Below are 25434 nucleotides of genomic sequence, written 5' to 3' on the forward strand. Positions count from 1 at the left end.
ATTTAAGCCTTGCTTTTTGCTCTTCGACAGATTTTGGGAGATCGGCTAGCTTTTTGTGCTCCATATCCAATTCAGCATTGCATTCTTCAAGCTGTGCCAAGAGATCGATCTTGCGGGCTTCAAGCCGATCGATCTTGGATTTGATCGGACCTTCGGATAGCTGATCGAGTTTGACTTTTTCTTCATGCACAAGCTGCCGATTGACTTGGATTGTGGCTTCAATCTCCTTGCGCTCACGGCGTTCGGCTAATCTTAGCTTGGCTTTTTCTAGTTTAAATTGATGTTGCTCAAGATAAGCGGCTAGAGTTAGGACATCGGCCAGTTCTTCAGGAATTAGAGCTTGAACTTCGTGCAATCGTGTCCTAATCGATCCACAGTCGACCACTAAGCTATCCAGAGAAGAGGCCTCTAGCCGACGCGAGATATCTTCAAGTGTTTTCTTTGCATCGTCAGATAAGGGAGCTAGAGCTTTGCTTGAAGTATCTTCTTCTGCCTCATCAAGATAATCTTTGATATGAAAAGAAAAGAGATCCGCTAGAACCTGCAGGTATAAGTTCAGAAAGTTTGAGAGCTAAGTCAATATAGTCGATCTAAATTCTTGCATCAAAGGAAAACTTACTGGGATAGCAGGAGCAGCCGGTTGTTCTTCTTCCACAATATGATGACTCCCCACGGCCGATGGAGTTCGGTCACTCAATGATTGTTGTACAGGAGAAGGAGGAGGATGCGCCAAAACAAAACTAAAGCAAAAAGGTGGCGATGCGCCGAAATTGTATTGAACGTGTGTGTTAAAAATTACATAGGGCTCGGGGTCTATTTATACCCGAGAATTACAAGATATGTCCATACCGGACACGACCACTATCTCTAACAAACTCTAAGATACCATAAGTCTTTGCGGTAGACTTTTGCCCACACATATCTCTAAGGAAGTTACATAAAACATTCTAATTAATAGATACAATTGCCTTCTGAGGACTCTATCCATGTACGGCGATCATCTTGAAGCACCTCAATTCAACCCAATGTCATACACCAAATTATACTGTCAGAATCGGCTGCATCGGCTCACCTAGTCTGACTCAGACCTAGCCGATCCTAATCGTAGCCGATCTGGACTTCAGCTGATTCTTGCTTTGTTCTCGGATCAATCTCCACCTTCGACTCCACCTTGATCTAATCTCCTTTTCCGATGCTGATATTACCAAATTTGGTCGTTAACACATGCCCCCCAAGTCCGGGATATTTGATAATGTTCCGGATTTGCCGTGTACCGACTCCGAGCAAGTTTCGCACTCTACCGTTTTTCGACCGTTATTCTATCGCTTTAAATACCAACCGTTGCCCTCAAAAAATCTCACGCCGTGACTTCCGTTTTCACCGCTCAAGCGAAACTTTGTCCTTTCTCTCTCCGGCGATTCCTCCGACGCAAAAGCGATCCCCAGGCGATTTCGCTTTTGATCAGATCTCCGCCTGCGGCGATGTCGTCTTCCACTAGCCCGTCTACTGCGCCATCGGCCGAGTACGCTAAGGTAAGTTCTCACCGACTAGATCCCTTTTCCTCGCATGAAATCGATTTCTCCTTTTCTCATTATGTTTTCTGCTTCCCGATTCCTTTGGATTTGCAGCACCTTTCCAACCTAGTTGTGATTCCCAGCCTATCGCACAAAAACCACTATTTTCTTGGCCCAATCGGCAATCTTGACCCCACTGATTTCATCATTGGTGAAACCAACAGAATCCCCTTTAGACTAGCCAACCCTAACTTGGGTCACTGGAAGAATACCTTCAAGTCTTGGCCATCTCTCGAAAAGCCTACCCCTGATAAGAGCTGGACCACCTGGTACCAACGCATATCGAATAGTAAGAAAGCCCACTGGGATGAGATTGGATCGGCCAAGCGCTTGCTCTCACCATAGCCAATTCTGCGAAGGATGAACCTCTGATGGCTGTCGCCATCTATTTCTGGTCTAACACCATCAATGCCTTCTTATTTAACCAAGGGTCGATGACTTCAGCTTTGATTGACATCATCATGATTACTGTATTAGATGTAACTTCATCGGCTAATCCTATGAGTATGAACAAGAACCAATTTGACTTCAAGACCAAAAGCATAGGAGGGTGGTCTGGTTATGTAGCGGCATACATGGGCAAAGGGCATGTCACTCCTCGGGAGCACGTAGCTTTCTTGCTAACGTGGCTAGAAAAGTTTCTCTTCTGTGGATCCAGCTGTGGTCCCACAACCAATTGGCAATTTGTAGCCGAAGCCTTAGGATCAAAGAAACAATTTCCCTTGGGCAAAATCCTTCTCGGCTATCTATACCAAATGTTGAACAATGCATCGGCTAAGATATCTACCACTTTATGAAACACCCAGCGGCTTGATTGTCTAGATATTGTTCTTCCTTTCATACTTAATGCTGCATCAGTTGAGTTTGATCTATTAAGTCGTGCTTAGAATATTAATCTCTAGCCTGTCCTCTGGTTGCCGATTAGGGTAGTATCGGAGTTTCAGCTGATCTTATCTGATTTAAGCATATTAGATCTATATACTTCAATGACATGTTAAATCCGCCCTTTATGTCAGGATCTTATTGCATTTAAGTATATTAAGCTTTTGTTTGGTATATTATATTTGTTTTGATATCTTTATATAAAGTAGTATCGGAGTATTAGCCGATACATGCTAGAATCTATCTGATCGGCTATGCTATAAACATATATAATCCTGTTATTAATATATATTTCGATCTAAGTGATTTATATTGTCTCGGCTTGATGACCGATCTATCCCAATCACTTTATTTAAGTATATATTAATATAAGAACTATATATCGTTAATATCTATAGCCGATCGAATAGATTTAGTTCCTTACTATCTATTTATAACCGTCGATCGATTCATATATGACATCGGCTCAAAGATAAATGATATGTCATCGGCACCTAGCCGATCGGCTATCATTTATAGATTTAACCACGAATTCTTTGTCTCTATTTCTTGTTGATTACAGGATCAAATCAACTGGCACGCTCATACATTCGAAGGCGAGCTTTGGACTTGCACTGAAGTTAAGCAGATCTCCCAGGCCTCGTCTTTTCTGTCAACACGGGGGTGGGGCGGTGCGCGGGCGGCCGGGAGAGGCGCGGCGCGCGGACGGCCGGGGGCGAAGCGAGCGACGCGGCGGCGGCGGCCCGGGCGTAGGCGGGCGACGCAACGGCGGGCCCGGACGAGGAGGAGGAGGGCAGCGACAGCGGTGCCCGCCGGTAAGAATCTCCCCACCACGCTGCCATGTCCTCCTCCTCGTCCGGGCCCGTCGCCGCGTCGTGCGCTCTGCCCCCGGCCGTCCGCGCGCCGCTCCTCCCCTGGCCGCCTGCGCCGCCTCGGCATCGTCGCCGCCCATGTCGTCGTCGGCCATGGAGGCCATGGACAAGCTCGTCCAGCTCGCCGAGTCCATGTGCCAGGCCGCCTCTCTCCTCCTGGGTGACAACAACCCCTCCGATGAGTCCAGCCCGCGCCGCCCCTCCACCTTCCTCAACGCCGTCGCGCTTGGCAACTTCGTAAGTGTATGCTTCCACTGGAGCCGTCGCCTCCTCACCACCGCAGCAGCTCCCGCTCCTCTTCCGCTCGATCTGACTCGATCCGGTTTGGTTGCCAGCAAGTCGGTGGTGCCAGCAAGTTGGCGGTGCCCCGGCGGTCGTGGCGCGCGTCCTCCTCGCCGTCGACGTCGTCTCCTCGCTCACAGCGGCGATCGCGTCTGTGCAGGGTGCCAGCAAGTCGGCGGTGCCCCGGCGGCCGCACGCGCGTCCTCCTCGCCATCGACGTCGTCTCCTCGCTCACAGTGGTGGTCGCGTCCGCCGTCCGCGTCGCCTCGTGCTCCCACCGCGTTGGACGCCATCGACGAAGCCGTCGGCAAGCTCAAATCCGTCCTCGACAACGGCGAAGGCAACCTCGACGAGGCAGCGCTGCGGGCGGAGGAGCTGATGGCGCCGCTGGAGAGCCACTGCGGTGGGTGGCGGCGGCGGCTTCAGTGAGATTCCATCCGGAGGTCATGGATGCGGCGCCGCCCCGGCTCCCGCCGCCGCGTCGCCTCGTGCTCCCGTCACCACGTCGTCGGCCGCGCCGGCGTCCTCCTCCCTACCCGCCCTGGTAGTTGCCCGAGAGGAGAAGTGAGAGAAGAGGGGAAGCCGCGTTGCCAGTCGCTGTCGCCTGTCAGAGAGAACGGAGAGAGAGATGAGGATGGGAAAGAACAGAGAAGAAAGGAAAAGAGAGAGAAGACTGATGTGGCAATGCTGACAGGTGGGGTCCACGTGGGCCCACGCTGACTCACCCGCCACGTCAGACAAAACCGGGGTCAAAACCACCAGAGGACCTCAAGCGAACGGTTTTGTTAGTTGAGGGACCTCCGGTATCCGGTTTTGTGGTTGGGAGATGATTTTGTAACTCGATGACAAGTTGAGGGACCTTCGCTGTACTTTTATCTTTCTGGTACTGTGGTTTATAGGGATGTTATACGAACTTGACGTATAGTCGAGGGACGTCTGGTCAACTTATTCATCGGCCCATTTAGGCCCATTGCAGAGATTCGGCGGCAGACTGATGTCCTTAGTGATAATAGATCGGCCCATTAAAGGGCCACCAGTTGTTCTCCCAGATGAAAAACTAGCTGTTATACTAAGGCCTCCCCGTATGACATTTCAGCCTTTTAATGCCTGAGCTTATATCGTAAGGTTAGAGTTAGCTTTTTCCACTCAATCACCTAGATGGTTTTTTACCTATGTGCGTACCACAGCTTAAGAGTTAACACACAGAATATGAGAAGTTGGTAAAAACCTTTTAACTGCCCAAAAAACGGCAACAGGTTTTTTGGCTACCAATTAACAGAGCACGAGGCTACCAATTAATAGTTTTTTTGGCCCGCGAATGCACTAACAGAGCACGAGGCTACCAATTCTAACTACCGTTAGGCTTATGTACAGCTACCCTATAATCAACGGACTACTATGGTACATTACATAAGCACAAGGCTAGAATGTAGGACTACACGGTAAGTTTCGCCAACAGATAATACACAGAAAGACAAGAAGAGAACACAGTCTCCCGCTTTTAATGGCCACCATCGGGGAGACCAACTCCATCGTCTCCCCCTTTTCCTCCACAAGACCTTGCGACAGACTCGAACAGCTTCTCGATCTCAGGTGCACAGCGAGTAAATGATCGAGCCCAAAAACTGTAGCGTGGATTCTGAAGGAAATGAAGCCTGTATTAATCCTTTTTCATCCAAAATTAAGCTGAATGAAAACTGAAAACTGTCACAATACCATACCTTTATAAGCTCAATGAAAGTAATTAGTAGCCCCCACGGGTGAGGGCGGTTAACTATTAGCCGTTCCAGAAGTACCCTAGTTATTTGCTCCTGGACTATTTCCTGCGATTTCAGATTTAGTTCCCATCAGAAAGGGTGTATATTTGCATACAAACAAAAAAAGGAGACCAAAATAGTAAGTAATCATCCGATACCTGGTTTGCCTCAGAAAACAAGTAAAGAATAATGAAGGAAAAATAGTGTGTGTGGTTGTTTGGATAGCGCAGCTGGTTGGCAATCGCATTGAGGAGGAGGTAGCGACCTTCTGTATCCGAATTCATTACAAGATTTCTGAAGAGCTCTGTAGCTGTCTCAATCTGGACATCCAGTTGACTTTGGTTCATTTGCTGCGCCGACGCTGATGCATTCATTTTATTAAGCTGCAACTGTTGCACAGCCTGAAAATATCAATTGTATCAGATTAGTGTTGTCAGGACCTCAAGAATGTGAAGAAACGTAGACATGCAGCAGAGTCAAACAAAGCTTAGCCACGCCAAGACTATAATTGTGAATCAATATCATATGATGCATCCAGTTAAACATGGTCAGGCCATACGATAGAATACCAAGTATGAGCATATTACATGAGTAGAAGGCGAACACAAATCTGAATTTGCACTAAAAAAGGAGGACACAAAAAGGACCATGAAAATTATAGATAAATGCTGGTTGAACAAACGATATTATATTGCTTGGCTAGTTGCCTAGTTGGATGAAACATAGACGCATTAGATAATAACCATGTCATTAACAGAACACCTTAGTTGCAACTTGCAAATGGCAGATTTAGAAACTGACCTGCATGCCCACATAGAGCACAAGTGAATTAACAAGAGGTACATTGTAACGAGTCCCAGCAATATTTGCTTCGTTTTGCGGCAGAAGTAACTTCTGCTTTAAATCAGTTAAAAAGGATCCATCTGGCCTCTGCGTGGATACAAGTGAAGGTGAGAAATTAAATATACCACCTTCGGTCAAGTAGTTTTCAACAATATAATTGCTGAATGAGTGAGTAATAGAGACACACTAAACCATCATTACATTAAAGAAATACATGAGTGAGAATTGGTAAGTCCATAAAATAAATGCCAGCGGCGGCAATTGTCATTCACCTTGAGGTACTCATCAACCTGTGTCCTCATTTGCTTTGACTTTAAGGCACCATCAACATCAGACATGATTCTTGGAGGAATTGAAATCTCAGCAAGAAGATCAATCTGTGTTGCAAAAAAATGGTTAAGTTGATCAAACATACAATAGCATGGAAAAGCATTAGAGTAAGTGTTACATAAACACAACCAGTAAATACCTTCAAATTTGGAGTAGAGGGATCTGGAAGTCTCATATTGCGTGGAAAAGCACTAAGAATAACATTGCGCATTTGAATGCAGCTGGGGGGAATGACATCACAGAAACTGAAGTGGTAATCGCAAAGGAACTCAGGGAAGTCATGCAGTAGCACAAGTAACACTCTCAAAGTTCCTTTGTACAACAGGTGTATCTACAATAGAAAAAAAGAACATAATAGTGTACCAAAATCAGAATGCAGTGAACCATGTACCAGACAGCCACAAATGAATATGCAGGAATAATACTTACGGGTTGTCCCAGTTCAGCATTTCTTAAATATGGTTCCATGAATTTGAACAAATCGACAAGCAACCTCTGGAAGAATGGCCAACCCTTCTGTGCATTGCACAGCAATAGCTTTGGCATGAAGCTTCTGTGGCTTACCAATTCAAGCCAAGCAAAACTACACAAGGGGGATATTTTAGTTTAAGACAAAGCACCAACCAAGGTACGATTTGGAAAAAGGAGGATCATCATGCCTGACCATTCTTATATTAACAAAAATACACCATTCTGCCATTTATTGATTTAGGTTCTAAAATTATCCTAGAACAAGGGTCATCTGCAATTTTTATTGCATTGACCTTATTCCTTATCATTATTGACATTTTGTGGACCAGCTTATTGCACAACTTATATCAAACAAGAAGGTAAGCATGTTCAGAAATAGGATCATATAATTCCAGAGCTACATAATTCCTCAAACATAACTACTCTAGAGTATTATCCACTCTAAAGCAAATTACTTGAGCATTGTGGAAAAAGAAAATACCAAGCAGCATTTCATGAAGCTCAAAGCAAGAAATAGTATGTGATAATAAACTTTGAAAAATTCAATAGCAATAGAAGGTATTGGAAAAAGACAATCGAGTGCCCGCAAAGAATGAAACAAAATGAGGCAGTTAAAAAGAAGGACGTGACAACTGAGAATTAAAAGATCATCACAAACCTCCATGCAGGAACTCTCAAGGGTTGAAGCACATGGAATGCATTGGCAAATGCTGTCAACACCTGGTACATCAAGACATGCAAATGTAACATTTTACTAGCATATAAAATAAGCTATCAAAGCTAAACGTGCATAACATGTACCTGAAAATTAGCACTATCATGGTGAAGGTCAGAAGTAGTAAGCTCACTAAGCAAATTTATGAACAACCGAAAATACGGCCGAGGATTGAAAGAAACTTTCTTTTCTTCAGCATCTCTTTGAATAATCCTAACTATAACAGAAAGAATCTGCAAAGAAGTGAAGAAATACTTAATGGCAATGCCAATATAAAGTCTCAAAGAGTCATTAACAACGTAAAATGCTGACCTTATTAAAAAGGCTTCCTTTACTCGGTCCAATATCCACAGAAGAGTACTGAAGAAATCAACAGAATAATATGGTAAGTACTGTCCATAACAGAGAGGTAGGGAACATAAAAAAATTAGTTCAGATATTTCATGTTAAATAAATTTTATCATGGTTCAAGATAGCTTTTCACCGTAGCATCAACTTTAGAACAACTTTATATATGTATAGTAACATCACTCAACAGAAAAGAATGCAACATGTTAGTCAAAGCTATTTTAGCAATAGGAAAAATCCATGCTAAAGAAATCAAGCAGCTATATACACACCACCCAATACAGATGTTTCAGGAAGGCACTTTGGTTATAGCTTCTTCAAAAGAAATGTTATGCAATCATACAAGTGCTAGTGGCAAGGGAAAGTTTGAGAAAACAAAATGTTGGAACGCTTTGCATACAGAATTTGACTGTACCATAAGGCCATAACCATCCCGATTCACTTAATGTGACAAAATATATATTTTCAAATTAAAACAAGTCCAGACTTTCTGACCATGTTCACCTTAAAAGCACAAGCAAAATAGCATTTAATATACCTTTACCACCAGTGCCACAAGCTTTGAATATGAATCAATTGAGAAGTATGAAATCTGGAGTTGCTGCGTTGGCTGCTGAGAAATCCCGCCAGGAGCAACTACTTGCTCAGAGACTACAGAGTGTGCCACAGCAAGTTCCTGGCCATTTTGCAAAAATATTAGCACTCACATATAAATCATTAGCAAAAGAACATGATACGGGTAGAAAAAACACCGTGAGAATATGGTAAAAGCGGTCGGTCAAATCATCTCCCTTTAGCAAGCCATCCTGTTGCAGCTGCACAATGTAATGAGTGTATGCTGAATCACCCATAGTGGGATGATCGCATATATTACACCATTCAGAGAATGATACTGCGACCTGTGCATCATCCAAATAATGCATTAGCTTTCCATGAATATAGGTTAATTTCAAAGTCAATAATATGTAACATCAACACATTTAGAGGTCAATACTTTTAAAGAATCAATTACTAACCATATTCAAAATAATATTCCATCAAACATAATAAACATAACTGCAGTCTGCAAAGAATATTAATGTCTAGACCATCTTTTTTTAAGAAGAAAAAAAAAACCTACGAGGATCTAGGTGACTTTTTTAATCAAGAATAAATAGGCACCCGATGAGGACTTGAGCTTTGGTAGCATTCAACAAGTTCCTCCCTTTTCATGCATCCATCTAATCAAACTAATCTACTGAGGAACAGTGACAACTTATTAAGAGATTAGCAACAAAGGCATCTCTAGTTATTTGTGTGAAACCATCATAATATGCACAAGGAGTTTGTCAGCTTTTGTTAGAACATGTACAGAGTGCACACGTTACAAAGTACTATCTGTATGCAAAATAAAAAAAAATGACCAGCTAACAAACAATTCATACCACCAAGTCTGGTTGAGGGGGGCACAGTTTTTTTTTTTGTACAGAAGGTGACACAGGAATGTTTCCTTTTCTTAAGCCATGTGAACAAAAAAAAAATGAATGTTCCTGTGTAGAACTGTTAAATGACTAATGAATGCTCCCAAGTCTTTTTGAAGGACATTGACAGAGTCTCCAAATCAAATATTTATTCACTGCCTTTTCTAACCACAAATTCATAACTACATGAAAGCGTTCTTTCTCATGAAAACTAGTATATCATTTTCAGTTTTTCGCATCAAAGCGTTCGTTCTATCTCTTTTTTTTTGGCATATGTTAGGGAGTTAACATTTGAAGATTTGACGATGACATCTATTTTGAGAATGGAGGAGCTGTTTGGAGTAAACTGCATTAAGATACATGTTGCATGACACTGAAGCAGCTAGAGCATACACCACATATGTCATACCTTGGTTGCTGTTCATGATGAAGAAAAGATGTAACCGAACAGGAACCAAAGTTAAATCGATAAAGAAAATAAATTTATTGTTCTATCTCTAATAGTTTCAGGAGATAAAATCCTGTGTGATGTCTCCACAACGAAAACTGATATAGTGTGTACAACTAACCTTTTCCTGAAAACCAACAGCATCAGTGAACGCAACATCATTAGCATTATTTTCCTCTTTATTCACCAAAGGACGACCGGATAAAACCTGAAACCAGTTAGGTGTAATTTGTGGAGTCAGCATAACATTTACTATTGGAACAATGGAAGGTATGACCAATTATCGGTCTCCTGACCTTTTTATCCCTTGACTGTCTAATATTTTCATCCTTCACGGAAGCAAAACTTCTAGCGATTTCAATCAACTGCTGCAGCGATTCAGGAGAACTGGGCCTGATTGCAAGCTGCAAAATAGCATATGTGTAAGCCAAATAAAAGGTCATAAGACACTAGAATAAAACATCTGCAAAAAAAATGTCTTACTTTTGATAAGGCATCAACAATATTATAAACCTCTGAGATGCTAATAGATTCTTGGGTAATCAATGTCTGGACAAGTGATATAGCAAACTCGGTTGCAGCCTCTGAGGAACAGAAAAAGAGACATGAAAAACTCTCCAATGAGATGCAGCACATACAACAGATTCAAAATTGACTTTGTTTTATTTTCAGTTTTTCCTGTATTTACTAATTGAAGGGATTCAACATTATGCTGTAACAGAAACAGTTTACAGGAATTGTTCTTCACAAAGATAAACTCGTCAACAGTTCTCCAGACATTTAACATAGGACACAGACAGAAATTTATAACATTTGGCCCATTGCATATATTGTGGACAGACATGCACATTAAAAACATTTGTTCCACTGCACTTTCTTAAGAAAATTTTAAAACAAGTAACCATCATTCAGGTATTATAGATAGGTTAAAATGGGAGAAACAAAGGGGGTAGAATATGCCGCATTCCGTTTCCTAGGCTAAAAGCAGATGCGGCATAGGTCCCATTTTTCCATACTAGACACTAGAAATTATTGTGTCCAATGCCCGAATTACATGATTTACTCTGCTAATAACCAAATAGTTCGATTAGTGAAACTATGTTAGAAAAGAAAATCAATAACAAGTTGGCTCAGCAACATTTCAAATTCAATAATCTAAATCAAGTACTTCATCAACCTGAACATTGGATGCAGTATGCCAAATTATGGATAAGTTTCATCACATCCCTATTTGTTTCATCAATACAGGACATGCAAGCTGTTTTAACTGACAAACCAATAAACGGAATGCATGAAAACTTTTCACTTGCTACATGCTAGAATAACACAGGTATATCTATGCCTGAATGCCAAACATACAACAATACCCAACTTAAACAAGAACTAGCTTTTCAAGTACTTTCTCAACTTACTGTTTCTTCCGCCATCAATAATCTTCGCCAAATGAACATTGTAATCCCCAAGATTAATCAGTTCAGACCGAATTAGTCCAATAATTATGTCGATGTTAAACTTCTTATCTTCGTCAGAATATATTACCTGCACAAAATGTTAAGTCACTCAAAAGAGCTTGATCCAGAAACAAGTCATGACTTTTAAGATCAACGGATTCAACTTGTACAGAGAAAAACAGTCATATTGCCAAAACTATTTGGAACAGACTTCTTGATAACTAATTACCCATGATTGAATAAACTTGGCCAAAAGATCTATATGCATGGAAACAGTCCTATCATTTTTCTATTTTTACATATTTCATAGTGTGCATGTGATGGTAAAAGAACAGCAAAAGGATGGTCCTGGTAAAATGGATCATTGATCTAAATGACTTAAATCTGTTCCATGGCTCTTGAATGATACCAAGAGATTTTAGCTAATTGACTTGAAAAGCTAGAAGGACCAAACTGATCAGGTGCAAGATAACTTTGGCAAAGGTGGCATTTCCTTGCCACATAAAGCACCCATCATACAAGTTACTTGTAGAAACAAATATAACTAAAGGTAATCTCAAAGAGTGCAATGAAGAGGAGAAAAAAAGGATATTGTTAATATTTACAGAATCTTCTGCCCCAAAAAGGTTCAAAAAGCATATCTGTACAGAACATCACAGCGACAGCATTTTCAAGAACTTATTTTGGCTGATTGCGGTGGTATTTTTTAAATATGAAATTTCAACGGTGGTATTTTTGAAGTTGTTTTGTTTGCAATGTGCCAAGCAAATTAAAATAAATTATACTATGAATGTACGATGTGCAGCCAGTATACATGAAAAGACAGTATCAAATATTATCAAGGACCACGAGGATTTAAGTCCATCATATAACCATGGATAATAAACATATGGAATTACTAGGGAACATACCCAGCTCGTTAACTCCTTGACGACAAGTTTGCAAACATCACGTATTGCGACCAAAGCTGCTAGGAGCCATGTGACATAATTACTGTTTGATGCATTGTCATACAAACTTCTGAAAACCTGGAACCAAAATATCCAAATATTCAATAGAGGGAGGGAGGGAGGGAGAGACTGAAACAAGTGCTTATTACAAATAGGAAATGATGGCAAACCTTCTGTGCAATAGCCAAGGCAGCTTCATCTCGACTGACACATCTGAGTAAGATGTCTGGAACCTCCGCAATGACAGACTGAATACAGCAATAAATGTTAGCATTATGTTGAGAAAGGGTAATGTACTGCAAATGAATCTATAGCAAAAAAATAAATAACTAAAAGGAAAATAAGAACAAATCCCTGGAAGAAAATGGCAACAAAGCTAACCTGAATTTCTGCATCTTTGCCATCCTTAGCGATCAAAGTATCCAGCTGTAAGGCAAAAAAAAAATAGAATGTAAAACTTGCATAATGACAGAATCACCCAAAAGGTCTAAGAGACCGTAAGTGTAGAAAATATATTTAACAAAGGCAAATGACATTTTACCACAAGTAAAAACACTATCTAGATTTGGCTGAAAAGTATGTACCAGTGAAAAAAAATCACACTTTTCATATGCAAAGCATGAACTATCAATAGGGACCACTGGATAAAGACCGCAATAAGTAATTCATTTTCAGGTGCACTTTAGATGGTACTAACATGCTAACACATGCAATAATTCCACCATGCTACTAGATAAATTTCAAAAAATCCACACGCTATATAAAACATATTTGTACCTTTTGTGAAACTTGTTGGTACCTCTCCAGCGCATCACTAGTATTCAAAGGTTCCGCAAAAACAGATCCCATCCGATCAACAGCAGTTGTAGGTGAAAGTGGTGCCGAAGTAACAAGATCCTGGTAACAGAGTTTGGTAGGTATAAGAGAACGCATTCAGCAACATTTCCTCATTTAAATACAAGAGTAAAAGATACTGACTTTATTCGTGGTTGTTGGTTCACCCACTGGAAGGTCATTGGGAACCATAGGCGGAAAAACAGATGCAACATTTGTGGTTCCAATAACTTGGGTAGATGTGTCACTCGCGCCAATTTTTGAAGAAAGGCTGCAGAAGACTTAAGAATGAGTGCTCCGATAGAAGTAAATAAATGCAAGAAGTCCAAGCATCTTTACCTTGAAAGGTGTGCATTGCGATCTGATTCTTCATGTACCAGTTCTGTAGTCTGACTTGCAGATGCAAAATGGGAGGAAAAGCTACTGGAGTCTGTCAGTGCTGAATTTGGACTGTAAACTCGAGGTACACTGGAATTGCTTGGAGCGACCGCCATCGCTGTAGCAGTAGCTGAACCACCCGCATTTTGACTACTCTGACTGTGCCATACAGTAATGAAGTCCTAAATTCAACGGTGAAGCGAGATGCAGATAGTCAAACATAGTGAACGACAAATTTTGCTGTATAAAGAGATACTCATGCTAAACTGTTTCACCTCATACACTCGTCGTTGGGCAGCAGATAAATGGCCAGTAGGCTTAGGACGAAGAGCATCCGGAACACGCTTAAGACCTTGAGTGTAAGGAAAAGCATCATAATATGCAGATCCAAGTAGTTCTTTTTGTCTCCTTAGTTGTGAAAAGGGCTGCTTGATTTCCCCATCGATCATCTCAACAGCCTGTAAGCATGTTATTGATGTTATTATCTCCTTAGTTTCTGCAATACTGCGGCTAGGTGTATACATTCAGTAGCAAAGCTAAAAGAAGAAGTGTTATTTACATTGTGCTCCTAACAAGCAGTATCAAGAATACTGCTGGCTACATGACCATCATAACAATTACATAAGCAAAGAAGACAAATGCAACAGACTGGAAAGAAGCATAAGCACACTTAATAAAGTGGTAGAGAGTAGAGACCCACCTTGCGTGTTGCAACGGTCTCTATTAGGGCACATCCAAGATCCAGATTATCATTGACAAGAATAAGCATAATCTGCTCTGTGGATTCAGTATTATTAGTTATGCCCTGAATAAGACTACGAAGATGAGATGATAAAGCAACACGAAGAGGTTCCTACAAAAAAGAAAGAACAATTGAATAAGCTACCATACATGTGATGCAAACATGGATAGAACTAAACAGTAGTCCTAGTATATTCCTGCCAGCAAACTAAATCTTAAAAACCTTAAGCAGAATTACCTTGGATGTAACATGGGCAAGACTTCCAGCTAGTGTACCGACCATCAAATGTGCAGAACGAGATACGGCACTATCATCCGCTTCCATTGCATAATCCTGCAGGAAAACAAATAAGCAAGCATATAAGAAACTTTTTCTACCACAGCAATAGCTATCACAGATGCATGGTGGTCACCTTTAGAATAAGTTCCTTAGTTGTTCGGCTCGCTATTGTAACACTTCTTTGAATGACAGGACCTATAATCTCTTTGATGGCCTTATCCAAAGCCATATCCATGATTCTACAAATACCAAGAATGTAACAGATCATTAGAAAAAGAAGATCAAACGTAAGCTGATATTATCTTCAAAACACATACTTGCTATACTGCAACGAGCCAAAAGAGCTAAGCTTTTCATTAATTCTGAAATATATATCTGCACGTGGAATTGCCGCCATAAGCTGTGAAGGACCCACAAAAAATATAGTCAATTATAATGAAAATCAAACTTTGATGTACATAGAGATAAGCAGCAAGTGCAGACCTGGCTAAGAGAAAATGAAGACGATGATAGTGATGGTGTTTGTGATGGCGAAACCTGGCTCAAACCATGAGAGGAAACCTGTTCAGGCATGATTAAAGCGGCCTTGTCATCTTCTACCATATTGTTTGTAGGAAGGCGAAGAGGTGCTGCATACTGTAGTACAAAAATATCCAACATGGATTAAAAAAACATTTGTGCGTACAGATTTTAGATTAAAACTAAACATGAAAGCAGAAGACCAACCTGACTCAACATATTTGGAAGGCTTGTAGCACGGGAAGTGCTATTTATCTCTGGTTGTGGTTCCACATGGTTTATTGTAGGCATGACGCCAGAGGAAACCTCAGCAACTACTGGTGCTTGAGATGCACTAACATCTTTATTTGAAAAATCTGGATTTCCCTCTATTTGCCGAATACGGTCTTTCAGAAGAGAAGATGGTTTCACATCTTTCATATCAACACTTAGATTCTTAAACAAGACCTACAGCCCCAAACAATCGCAATTAGCTGACGTACTTCGAGCAAACTTTAATCAATCATCACAAAATAGAAAACAAAGAACGATGCAAAGAAACCTCAATGTCAAACTTCAGGTTCATCTTGAGATTAGGTAGATTATAGATCTCAACGAGAAGGCTAAGAATACCCATTGTCCAAGGATTTGGAGGACGGTATGCTATACTCGACTGGCAAGGTTCAAGAATCTGAAAATCTCCATTTGGTCAATATGGCAAGCACAATAACATAATAATTTCTATTTAAACCAAGATCTCAACATAAAATATACACCTTTGATGTGAATGGTATAACAGCAATCATCAAACCCCTTTCATATGCCTGAAAAAAAAGAATTGAAATGAATAACCCATGACAAGAAGAATAATACATAAACAAATCATAGTGACAGTTAAATTCAGCATAAATCATTACATCAACAGACACAAATCAAACACAACATAATGCTAGATTAAATCATCCAGCCAATAAACCCAACTAAAAGCATTACACACCACCACATCCAATATTCAAACTTAGCAAAAGGTCAAATTAAAATAGAGGAGCACCCAGTGTCATTTGGTAACATAGTAGTTCAAGGCTGATGCAGTAACAAACAGTCAAAAGTACATATTATTAAGGTTCAACATAAGACAACATTAAAGCAATGAAGAAACATAAACGAAGCAGAATAAAGTAAAACCATTACCTCTATAATAAGAATTTTGGGATCAATTTCCTTTGCTCGTAATGTTTGATTCCTTCCTATAGTGAATTTTCCTAGCCAACTACCAAGATTTTTAAGCAATGAACGTTCTTCCGAACTAGATTTTATGAGATCGGACTGTAATAAGACCTGCAGAAGACAACGTTCCAAGTTTTAAAATAAAATGGCACTGAAAGAGAGAGAAAGACAAGATATGAGTAAAGCATGACCTTGCAGTTCTCATATGTAGCTTTAACCATTTCCTTATTCAATGATTTTGAGTTGACTTTGTCGAAAAACTTCAAGTATAAATCATGAAAATTTGGTTCAATGCTTGCCCTGTAAACAGAAGGGCATGGTTTTATCAGTTGAAAAGCAGAAATGTTTACATGAAATAACAAGTGCATTGGCCAGCATGTTTACCTTTTCATGACCATATATTGCGCAAACCAGGGATAATACTGTTCTTGCAAAACCTCGTTAAATTCTCTTGCCTTAGCCTCCATATTGGAAGTGGAAATATTATTGATCATGAAGAAAATCTTGTCTTGAACTTCAGAAGGAGGGGCCTATGAAGTGACAAAAGAAAAGATACTTGAATAACATTGAAACAATTGTTTGCTCAAAGAACAGTAACTATTATCCCCTCACATCCTCCCAATATAGATCTGCTACGCGTTCCCTGTTAGTTTATGTAATGCATAAAGAGTGGCCACATGAAACAAGGTCATTACAATTTACTTGGAAATAAGTCTTGCATAGTTTACAAATTGATTGATGTAAAACAATTGCCACAGTAAAATGGACTATTTTCTCGTAGAGGATTTAAGGTTTCACTACATTTCTTAAGTCAGTCAGGCCCCCAAACCGGTTTAAATAGTTTGAGAAGTGTGGACCTTTGCTGCAATTCACGGTTTCACACCAAAAATTAAACAAACCTCAATCGGTGTATCTCTTCTTTCTGCAGCGGCAACTAGAGTTTCAATATTCAGAGCAGCTCCAAATCCTGTGGTGAAGGAAGGTTGTCGAATGCCTAGAAAACAATGGACGGGTCATAAAAAATAATGTAAGGCCATAAATTCGAACACAAAGAATGATAATGACTATGGTTAAATTATCAGCAAGTTCTGATTAGTGTTGAGCTTAACATGTAAGCTAGAAAGTGACCTGAAGGAGCAGAACTTCTAGACCGCAGAAAGCCCGTGGGTTGTAAAGGAGCTGATACAGTGGTAGAATGATGAGGAGAAGCTTGTGACGATGGTGTTGTGGCAGCCTACAATAGTTCATATTTAGCTAAGGTTCAACCAAACATAGCGATAAACTTAATGTAATAAGAAACAGTTTTAATGCATCTATTTAGTATCACAAGACATAAAAAATAATAATTTCAACACTGGTACCTTTAGATTGACAGCCAAATCACCAGGTGATGAAGCAAGTGGCATTTGCCCACTAGAAAGAATGTTTTTGGCTTGAATGATGTTTGTAGAGCCCTTGGACCTCTCCCCAAGGAAACCCTGGTGCCTCTGTTGGTGTGACCGTTCAAGTTGTGTTGGAGTTGGATTGATGAGCTGCCACGATGCTTCAGAAGCCTACATACGAAGGGCATCTCTTTAATACCAAGTGTAACAAGTATTAAAAAATCAAAGTTTGCCTGCTTGACTTGGATGTAAGTATACCTCCATATTTCCAATAGATGATGAACCATGCTGATCTGCAGAAAGCATGCTGCCTACATTTGGCTCATTTTGACTTGACGATATCTTGGCGAGCACTCGTTCAATTGCAGCAACTAATCCGGCATGTGTTGCACGAAGATGTGATATCTGCAATATATGGTTACAGTACTGTGGCCACTCGATTAGACGATCCATAAACTGCTCTAGCGCTGTTGTTCCGAACATAAACATCTGCAAACAACATAAGTCAGCATAAAATTCACATAAAAGTTGAGATAATGCAGATAACACAAAGATTTGATTGACAATGGTAAACCTTTGAATCGATAGATTTACGCAAGGCATCAAGAACACTACGTAGAGCAATTCCAAGTCCCAGGTGAGCCACAAGTTGATGCTTAATGAGAGATCCTGTAACCATACACAAAGTTGCATTACAAACAATTGAAAAATATCGATCATGTTTTGAAAATTTCAGCAGAACAAACTATGGCCTGACATGTAAAATTACAAATGATGCAATCGTATAAAAAAGAACATCACACAGCCTAATAAATTTCTATGCAAGAGCCTTGCGAATGATGTTGCAAATTGTTGATCAGATTATATTAACCACAAGTCCACAACAGGCCATGCATCAAAGCAAACTATAGATATTTTTTTGTGAAGAGTATGCCTGCAATGAAGCAGAGAGAGAGAAAGAGAGAGAGGAAAAAATACTTTCATTTATTATGGTCATAACAGCGATTTTAACTTCCCAAATACAACATAAAATACTAAAATAATCAGATGTGGAGCACCAACACCTAGTTTAAAAAAATTGCATCCAAATATCCTATTAAATCATGAGTATCGGATCACCAAATTAGAAACATTGCAATATGAGTAAATTAGCGCCAGATAAAAATCAGTGTATCTGAATACAGAATTCTTCAGGAAAGAAAACAAATAAAAAAAATGAGCACATACCCATGAGCACAGCTGCTAACTTAAGTTGTGTATCTGGATACTTTGGGAAGAATTTGTACTCCTCGAACAAATTTGAAACCATGCAATTGAAAATTGATAGCTCCCTGCATTCAAAACAAAAGTAGATACTAAGTAGTTATAAATAAGGCTTTTGAACATTAGCTTGAAAGAAACAGAGTAGTTATAACTAAGGCAAGATACCATGAAAAACATCCGGAGGACTGTAGACAAATCAGCCAACAAATTTACAGGATTAACTGATATTTTTTGTACAAAAAACATATACGTAATAAGAAAAAAACATATTTTGTTTTTGCCCCAACTGATAGGGGGAAACCATCTGCATCTCAGTGAGAGAACCAAAGGAAGAGAACAGAAAAGCATAGTTAGTTAGCAAATAATTATTCTGCCCAGGAATCTAGTCCAAAACTAGATTAGTACGTAAACGACAAATTAAAAGGACAGAAGGAACTTGACAACATGTGATAAGTAAACATCATTAACACCAATGAGAAATAAAGAGAAAGGTCATACATGTTATGGACCAGCACTTATCGAAATTAAGAAGGTAGCAAAGTTCAGCAGAAAGTAGATCAAATGAAGTACAAAAGGCACCTCTTGTTTGTAGATTCTTTGAAACGTGCAAGCATTTGTACCATAGCATCAACGCTTATCTGTCCAGAAAACATCTGGTGAAAATATATATTTGCCTGTGCTTCAATGTCGTCAGGACCTCCCTCAGAAGTAGGGGCATCCCTTCCTACAACACCATGATTCCTTGATTCATGCACTGCTTCCACTCTCCTTAGTTCCTCCACAAGTTGGTTAGATAACAGCTGGCCCGAGTGAGATTGCAGAACCTGCACATTTCACACCGTTTCAGCGCATTTACAATTATGCAACAGCACATCACCCAATGATAGCTGAAAAATAATAGAAAGATATTGCAACCTTTATAATTAGAGGGCAAGATTCTCGGCAAATATCCAAAATCATCACTTGAGGTTGTTGGACAGCACCTTCTGCAGTCTCATAAGTTGTGTTGCTCATAATTTCCTTCAAGAATTTCACACATTCCTGGAAGTACTAGCTGTTAGCATGCATATTAAAAGTACAGACTACAGAGCCAAGCTGGAATGAAGACCATATAGAAAAGTACAATCTGCCTGAATTTGTAGTGACATGTGGAAGAACTCATATATTACCTCAAGAAAAGTCTCTCCTTGAGCAGTCAGCTTTTCAACCAACCATTTCTCAAGATTGCTATGACTTTGCCTAAAAGCAACTGTAGCAAGCTTGATGCTAAATGCAAACGGGGTGGAATCAAGGACTGCGGATAGGATCTGTTACAAATAAAATAGTGAGAATAATAAAACAAGCACTGACAAAATCCACTGAGATCGTAATAAACTATTGATGCATAACACAATGTCTGTAAATTACTGCTAGCTTAAACAGCAGTAAGTAATAGTTGTGAAGAATGTAATCCGCGAAATCTATGTTCCACCAACACAAAGAACACAAACTAAACTATGTTTCGACCAATCAAAATCCATGACACTGGCACTGTGGATATAAAAAGAATATCAAACTAACCCATCCTTGTCAAAAATACAAAATGTCCTAAGTTAAAAAAGCTAACACATTAATATCTTAAGAGTATCTCCACAATTACTTTTGCTAGCTTCTCTTTCAAGGGGCGTCAGCATAATTTGAAAGACACTAATTGTATTGCTTAATTTGCCACTACTATTTCTCCTTGGGTTGAAAACTAAGTTTAGCACCTATGTTTTTCTATAATATATCCCATACAACTTGTGCTTACGGACTTGTAGCAAATAAATACAGTAGGCTACATCTTCACCGTCCACTTCATTTGTACACAAATAAAAAAAATTAAGAGTCACCGAGTACCAAATAAAGGCTCATTGAATTACAAAGTTAACACTTCAGATAAAATATAAACAAACTACAAGACTGTTAAGTTGTCAACTTAAAAACTTAGCTACAAAAGTTTGGCAAAATTGTGTTACCGTTAGGTCTTGACATATCTCAACAGTTCTGAGAAGGCAATTTGCGTCGGAATGTGAATCAACAAATCCACGAAGAGTGAGGTAAGGGTTGACATGCCAGAGAGAGTTCATAAGACTACTGTATGTAGTGTCCTTCAGTATCATAGGGAAAACACAAGACAATACTTCATACTGGAGGAGATTATATGGAGTCTGCAAATAGACAATGTTGTTCCTAAAGTTAAAAAGATATATAATATACAAGGGGGCGCATTAAACAAAATTGGAACAGAAAGCATACATTGATGTGGCTAACACCAAGAAGTAAAACATCAGGGCAATGAATCAGTGGGTAGTCAAGCATTGACCGAACCATTGTTGCATAGCCAAGTTCAGCAAGTTGGCATAAAACCTCTAGAAGGTCCAGGCAGTACCAAGCCTGATTGCCTTGCATGCAGTTAGCAAATTCTGGAAATACCTAAGGAAGATCAGAAAGGTTAGATGTGTCAAGTGTGAAATAAGATGTTTATTAGGATTAAAGAAATTTTGAAAGGACAGTGATACCATCTTCCTGGAACAATGTTTGAATGTAAATGTATCAGTTGGCGCAGCCACCGCATGTTTCAAGAATGATAATTGTCCTTCTGTATTCTTCCACAGTGACCCACAGACAGCATGAAGAGGAAATGGATCCTGTATGAATCAATCAATAATTCCGTAAAACAGTTCATGACTTTCAGTACAGTACAACAGAAAAACTTCATACCTTGCAGGCCCGAGAATATATAGACATCAGCAAACAAAATGCCGCTTCATCAGGGATACAGAAACCCTCATGATCAAGATTTTCCACTACAGTAATCCAATTAGTTCTTGGGGCCTGCACTCACAAGACAAGACGTATTAAGAAATGAAAAGGAAAAGAAGTTGACAGCAATGATAATCAAGAAGATGAAGGATAAAGACTCACAATTTCATTAATTGAATCCACGAGAACATCAATATTCCATGCAGTAAATTGAGATGAGTCACTTGGTTGGCTGTTGCCAACGGCCGACATGAACGTTGAATATGTATTATGAGCTTCACCAAGACCAACACGAGTGCAAACAACTGCTCCAAGCAACTTGGAGATTCCCATATCATCAAGAGGCTCAAATAGTGACAGTATTTCTTTACAATGAGCAATATCTGAAGTACACCCGTAGCCTAATTCAGTAATGATGTCAGCCATGCTTATTTCTTTCCCAATTTCAGATAGAAGGGAATCAAAATCATCATCCAAGCTACCAGTGTATAGTTCCATGTGCCTGTAAGGTGCCAAAAAGGCAATGAAATGTGCATGAGTAAAGCAAAATTGAAAATGAAGCATAATGTAAATAGAAGGAACTCTTCAAACCTTGAAGAAATTGTTGGCCGAGCGTTGCCTTCCTTAATTGGGGCAGGAACATAGAATGGCATCTCTTTGACATTTAATAGGGAGATGATGTTAGTGAAAGAATCCATATGCTTTGAGAGGCCATCAGTCTGGTGAAGAAACACAACAATATCGTGAATTTGATCATTTGTTAAAACATGGGCTGGATTTGCACATATCTCCTCGATTTCAGCGATTGAGAACTTTTGCCCTATAAAGCAAAGAATAGAGGTGTAATTAAGCATTTCAATGAGAACTGACACATGACTAAGCCAGGGAAATTGATCTACCAAGCACCTACCTTTCGTAATCAAGCCTAGATTTCCAGAATCTGATAGGGCAAGCCCAACTCCAACCCTCTCTCCAGCAGATAAATTAAGTTCATTTGACAATTTTACAAGGAACATATCACTGACATGTACTGTCTTCAGTGCTTCACAAAAACTGGTGCTGAAGTATGGTTTATCCAGACAATACTTGAAAACAGTTGATAAGAGCTCAGGTTTCAATCGAGAGCTCTTTGCCACGTCGGCATTCAGCAGCACTTCATCCAAACAAACTTGAAGCAGCAAACTGCATCCATCAGGACTGCAGTCCGCTAGCTGAAACAAAGGAAAGGTAAAAAATATTAGAAAGGATTCCACCAACTAAAGCAAATTCCGGTGGAGATAATTATGAATGCAAATGAGCTAGAACTGTTCTGATAACAGGAGACAAGGTATAAATCATTTAGAATGATCCAGAGTCCATAATGCTAAAAACACCATGCACCAATAATACAATAAAATGCAGCGCGTCATTCTGACAAAAATGAGTAATTCTAAGAGCGCCAATACTAAAAAGTCGATGGTGGTCTAGCGGAGTTGATTGTGTAAGTATAAACATAAGACAGACATCCCAAGACATCTGCAATGACAAAGAATGCAAAATCTTGTACAAATTCACAAACATATGCATCTTAACACAATTCTCATCTGAGTATCTGACCACAAGTCAGGCTAAATTCAAAACAATCCAAAGCTTAAGTGTCCTATTCCAACCCAAGAGTAAATTTTGCACGACCATCAAACTGAGAAACTTGAACCATGGAACACGTGCACCACATTGAGGGATCTATGCAACAAAAAAAAAACACCAACCAACACATCCCACGTTATCCAATCGTGAGGAATCCCACCGAAACCCTAGATTAAGTCGCGGAGAAGAGCATCAAAGGCGATGCCCTAGTATCGCTCCTCGTCAATACCCACAAGACAGATAAATCCGCCAAAACCCTAGATCAGCCCTCAAGATTGAGGCGCTTCAAAAAGACGAAATCCAAGCGACGGGGGGGGGGGGGGGGGGCGGATCTACGACCGCGGCACGAACCAATCGCCGCCGCGCAAAACGCCAGGCCGAAACGAAGCACCTCGGGCCGTGGATATCGGGCCCGGGCGGGGCGGGGCAGGGCGGCTCGCGTTTACCTGGCAGAGCTCGCGGTGGGTGGAGTCGAAGGTGGAGTCGTCCACGCCCTGCACCAGGGAGCGGACATCCTCGGCTACGGCGGAATTGAAAGGGATCATCCCGCCGGCGGCGGCGGCGGCGAGCGCGACGCTGGGAGAGCGAGCTAGGGCGTGTGGAGGTAGGGTGTGTGGGTGCTTCAGTGCTTGCGATGTTGGGCGAGTGCGACGCGATGCGAGCGCCGGGTGATGGGAAATGGAGAGGAGCCGAGGAGCGAGAGAGAGCGACCGACCGTCGTCGGCTACGATTGGGAGACACGTAAATTAGAAAATACGTGTTCGTTCCGAGGACACGAACTACTGCTTTCGAGTCGCTTCTCGGTGAATTTCTATGGTCCAGCCCAGAACCTGTAAAATGCAGAACAATTGGCCCATTTACTTCTGCTCAGGTTTTTGACTAACACGGCCCATCAGACAGACCATGCCCTTGAAGGGCTCTCCCCATCCCTTTGGAATAAGTCATCCCTCATCTTCCTCCTGATTGAATTTCCTCCCTCAACCATAAAACCGGTATAACATCTCCCCCGTCTCCGAAAACTGGTGCAAAATAACTCCTTCAATGGTTCAGAAAGCGTTTTTTTGCTGACGTGGCAAGTTGATCAAGATTGACTTGCTAAATCAGCAGGGTGGGACCCACATATCAACGACTCTCCTCTCTTTTTCCATCTCTTTCTTGTGATCGGCCGGTGGGAAGAGGGACGCCGGGATTAAGGATCATCGGCTACGTCTCTGTTGATGTAAAAATACGAGGCCTTTGGTTGGTTAATCCAATCAGTTCATCGATGGTCAGCAAGTATGATGGTTCTAATGATGATCCTGCACGTATTTCGTGTGTATCTCACAGGTGGATTTAAAAAACCCCGCGAATTAACTTGGGTCACTGGTGTGGTTTTAGCTGTATTGACTGCATCGTTTGGTGTAACTGGTTATTCTTTACCTTGGGATCAAATTGGTTATTGGGCAGTAAAAATTGTGACAGGTGTACCTGACGCGATTCCGGTAATAGGATTACCTTTAGTGGAGTTATTACGTGGAAGTGCTAGTGTGGGTCAATCCACTTTGACTCGTTTTTTTAGTTTACATACCTTTGTACTTTCTCTGCTTACTGCCGTATTTATGTTAATGCCCTTTCTATGAAGCAATGGTACCAATATGCAAATCCACTTTTTTAAGGATCTAGAGCTGGAGGGTCGACCTCTTTTGGATAAGATAGCATAGGGCATGCCCCGCCCACTCTTAAGACTTTCTACACACAAATGCAAACCTGCTATGGATGGGGATTATGGATGCGGATATAGGCTACGAGCATAAATGCATGCATATGCGGAACCGGGTATAGCGAGTTTTTTTAAGTGGATCAACAAATACTTTTTAAATAGAAAGTCAATGTATCTAACCAATTATTTTACAGGAGTATCTAGTTGGCGAAGGCGATTTCAAAATCAAAAATAGTAAAGTCAAAATCATTTAGCTTATTCTCTCAATTTCAATCGACCGCTGTTAGTATGACCGAAAGAGAACCTATGAGCGGCAATCCACGAAAAGGAGGTTCGTTA

The 25434-nt window shown here is 40.5% G+C and overlaps 2 protein-coding genes across 2 annotated transcripts; one reads left to right on the forward strand and one right to left on the reverse strand.

Annotated features, from left to right (window-relative positions):
* Positions 1-3406: 3406 nt before the first annotated feature.
* LOC127785957 (uncharacterized) lies at positions 3407-4158 on the forward strand. The gene is made up of 2 exons (XM_052313283.1): positions 3407-3571; positions 3664-4158. Exons 1-2 carry the CDS (start codon positions 3407-3409, stop codon positions 4156-4158), a joined length of 660 nt encoding a protein of 219 aa, XP_052169243.1.
* A 662-nt stretch (positions 4159-4820) lies between these two features.
* On the reverse strand, positions 4821-24059 carry LOC127753542 (uncharacterized). The gene is made up of 51 exons (XM_052279025.1): positions 23843-24059; positions 22681-22981; positions 22362-22590; positions 21933-22272; positions 21729-21842; positions 21527-21655; positions 21264-21440; positions 20984-21175; positions 20156-20293; positions 19902-20027; positions 19566-19810; positions 18951-19054; positions 18298-18392; positions 17982-18212; positions 17703-17894; positions 17470-17575; positions 17241-17335; positions 16726-16871; positions 16533-16641; positions 16306-16452; positions 15891-15938; positions 15677-15805; positions 15343-15582; positions 15100-15252; positions 14934-15016; positions 14750-14855; positions 14575-14670; positions 14296-14448; positions 13871-14053; positions 13557-13777; positions 13362-13488; positions 13161-13280; positions 12765-12809; positions 12554-12631; positions 12345-12461; positions 11395-11521; positions 10466-10566; positions 10279-10386; positions 10104-10190; positions 8827-8973; positions 8613-8750; positions 8039-8086; positions 7813-7959; positions 7670-7731; positions 6970-7123; positions 6680-6871; positions 6483-6587; positions 6169-6297; positions 5526-5768; positions 5332-5433; positions 4821-5249 (listed from the first exon to the last, which is right to left on the reverse strand). The coding sequence occupies exons 1-51, from the start codon at positions 23939-23941 to the stop codon at positions 5112-5114; spliced, it is 7242 nt and encodes a 2413-aa protein (XP_052134985.1). The 5' UTR covers positions 23942-24059; the 3' UTR covers positions 4821-5111.
* Positions 24060-25434: the final 1375 nt, after the last annotated feature.

Source organism: Oryza glaberrima, chromosome 10, assembly GCF_000147395.1.
Source record: "Oryza glaberrima chromosome 10, OglaRS2, whole genome shotgun sequence".
NCBI lineage: Eukaryota > Viridiplantae > Streptophyta > Magnoliopsida > Poales > Poaceae > Oryza > Oryza glaberrima.

Excerpts from the sequence above, each read along its gene's own strand:
- LOC127753542 (XM_052279025.1), bottom strand. The coding sequence starts at position 23,941 with ATGATCCCTTTCAATTCCGCCGTAGCCGAGGATGTCCGCTCCCTGGTG. Across the intron at positions 18,213-18,297 it reads GTAAATCTATCGATTCAAAG|ATGTTTATGTTCGGAACAAC; the intron begins GTTTACCATTGT and ends TGTTGTTTGCAG. Across the intron at positions 8,087-8,612 it reads TTGTGGCACTGGTGGTAAAG|TACTCTTCTGTGGATATTGG; the intron begins GTATATTAAATG and ends TGATTTCTTCAG.
- LOC127785957 (XM_052313283.1), top strand. The coding sequence starts at position 3,407 with ATGTCGTCGTCGGCCATGGAGGCCATGGACAAGCTCGTCCAGCTCGCC. Across the intron at positions 3,572-3,663 it reads CGCTTGGCAACTTCGTAAGT|CAAGTCGGTGGTGCCAGCAA; the intron begins GTATGCTTCCAC and ends TTTGGTTGCCAG.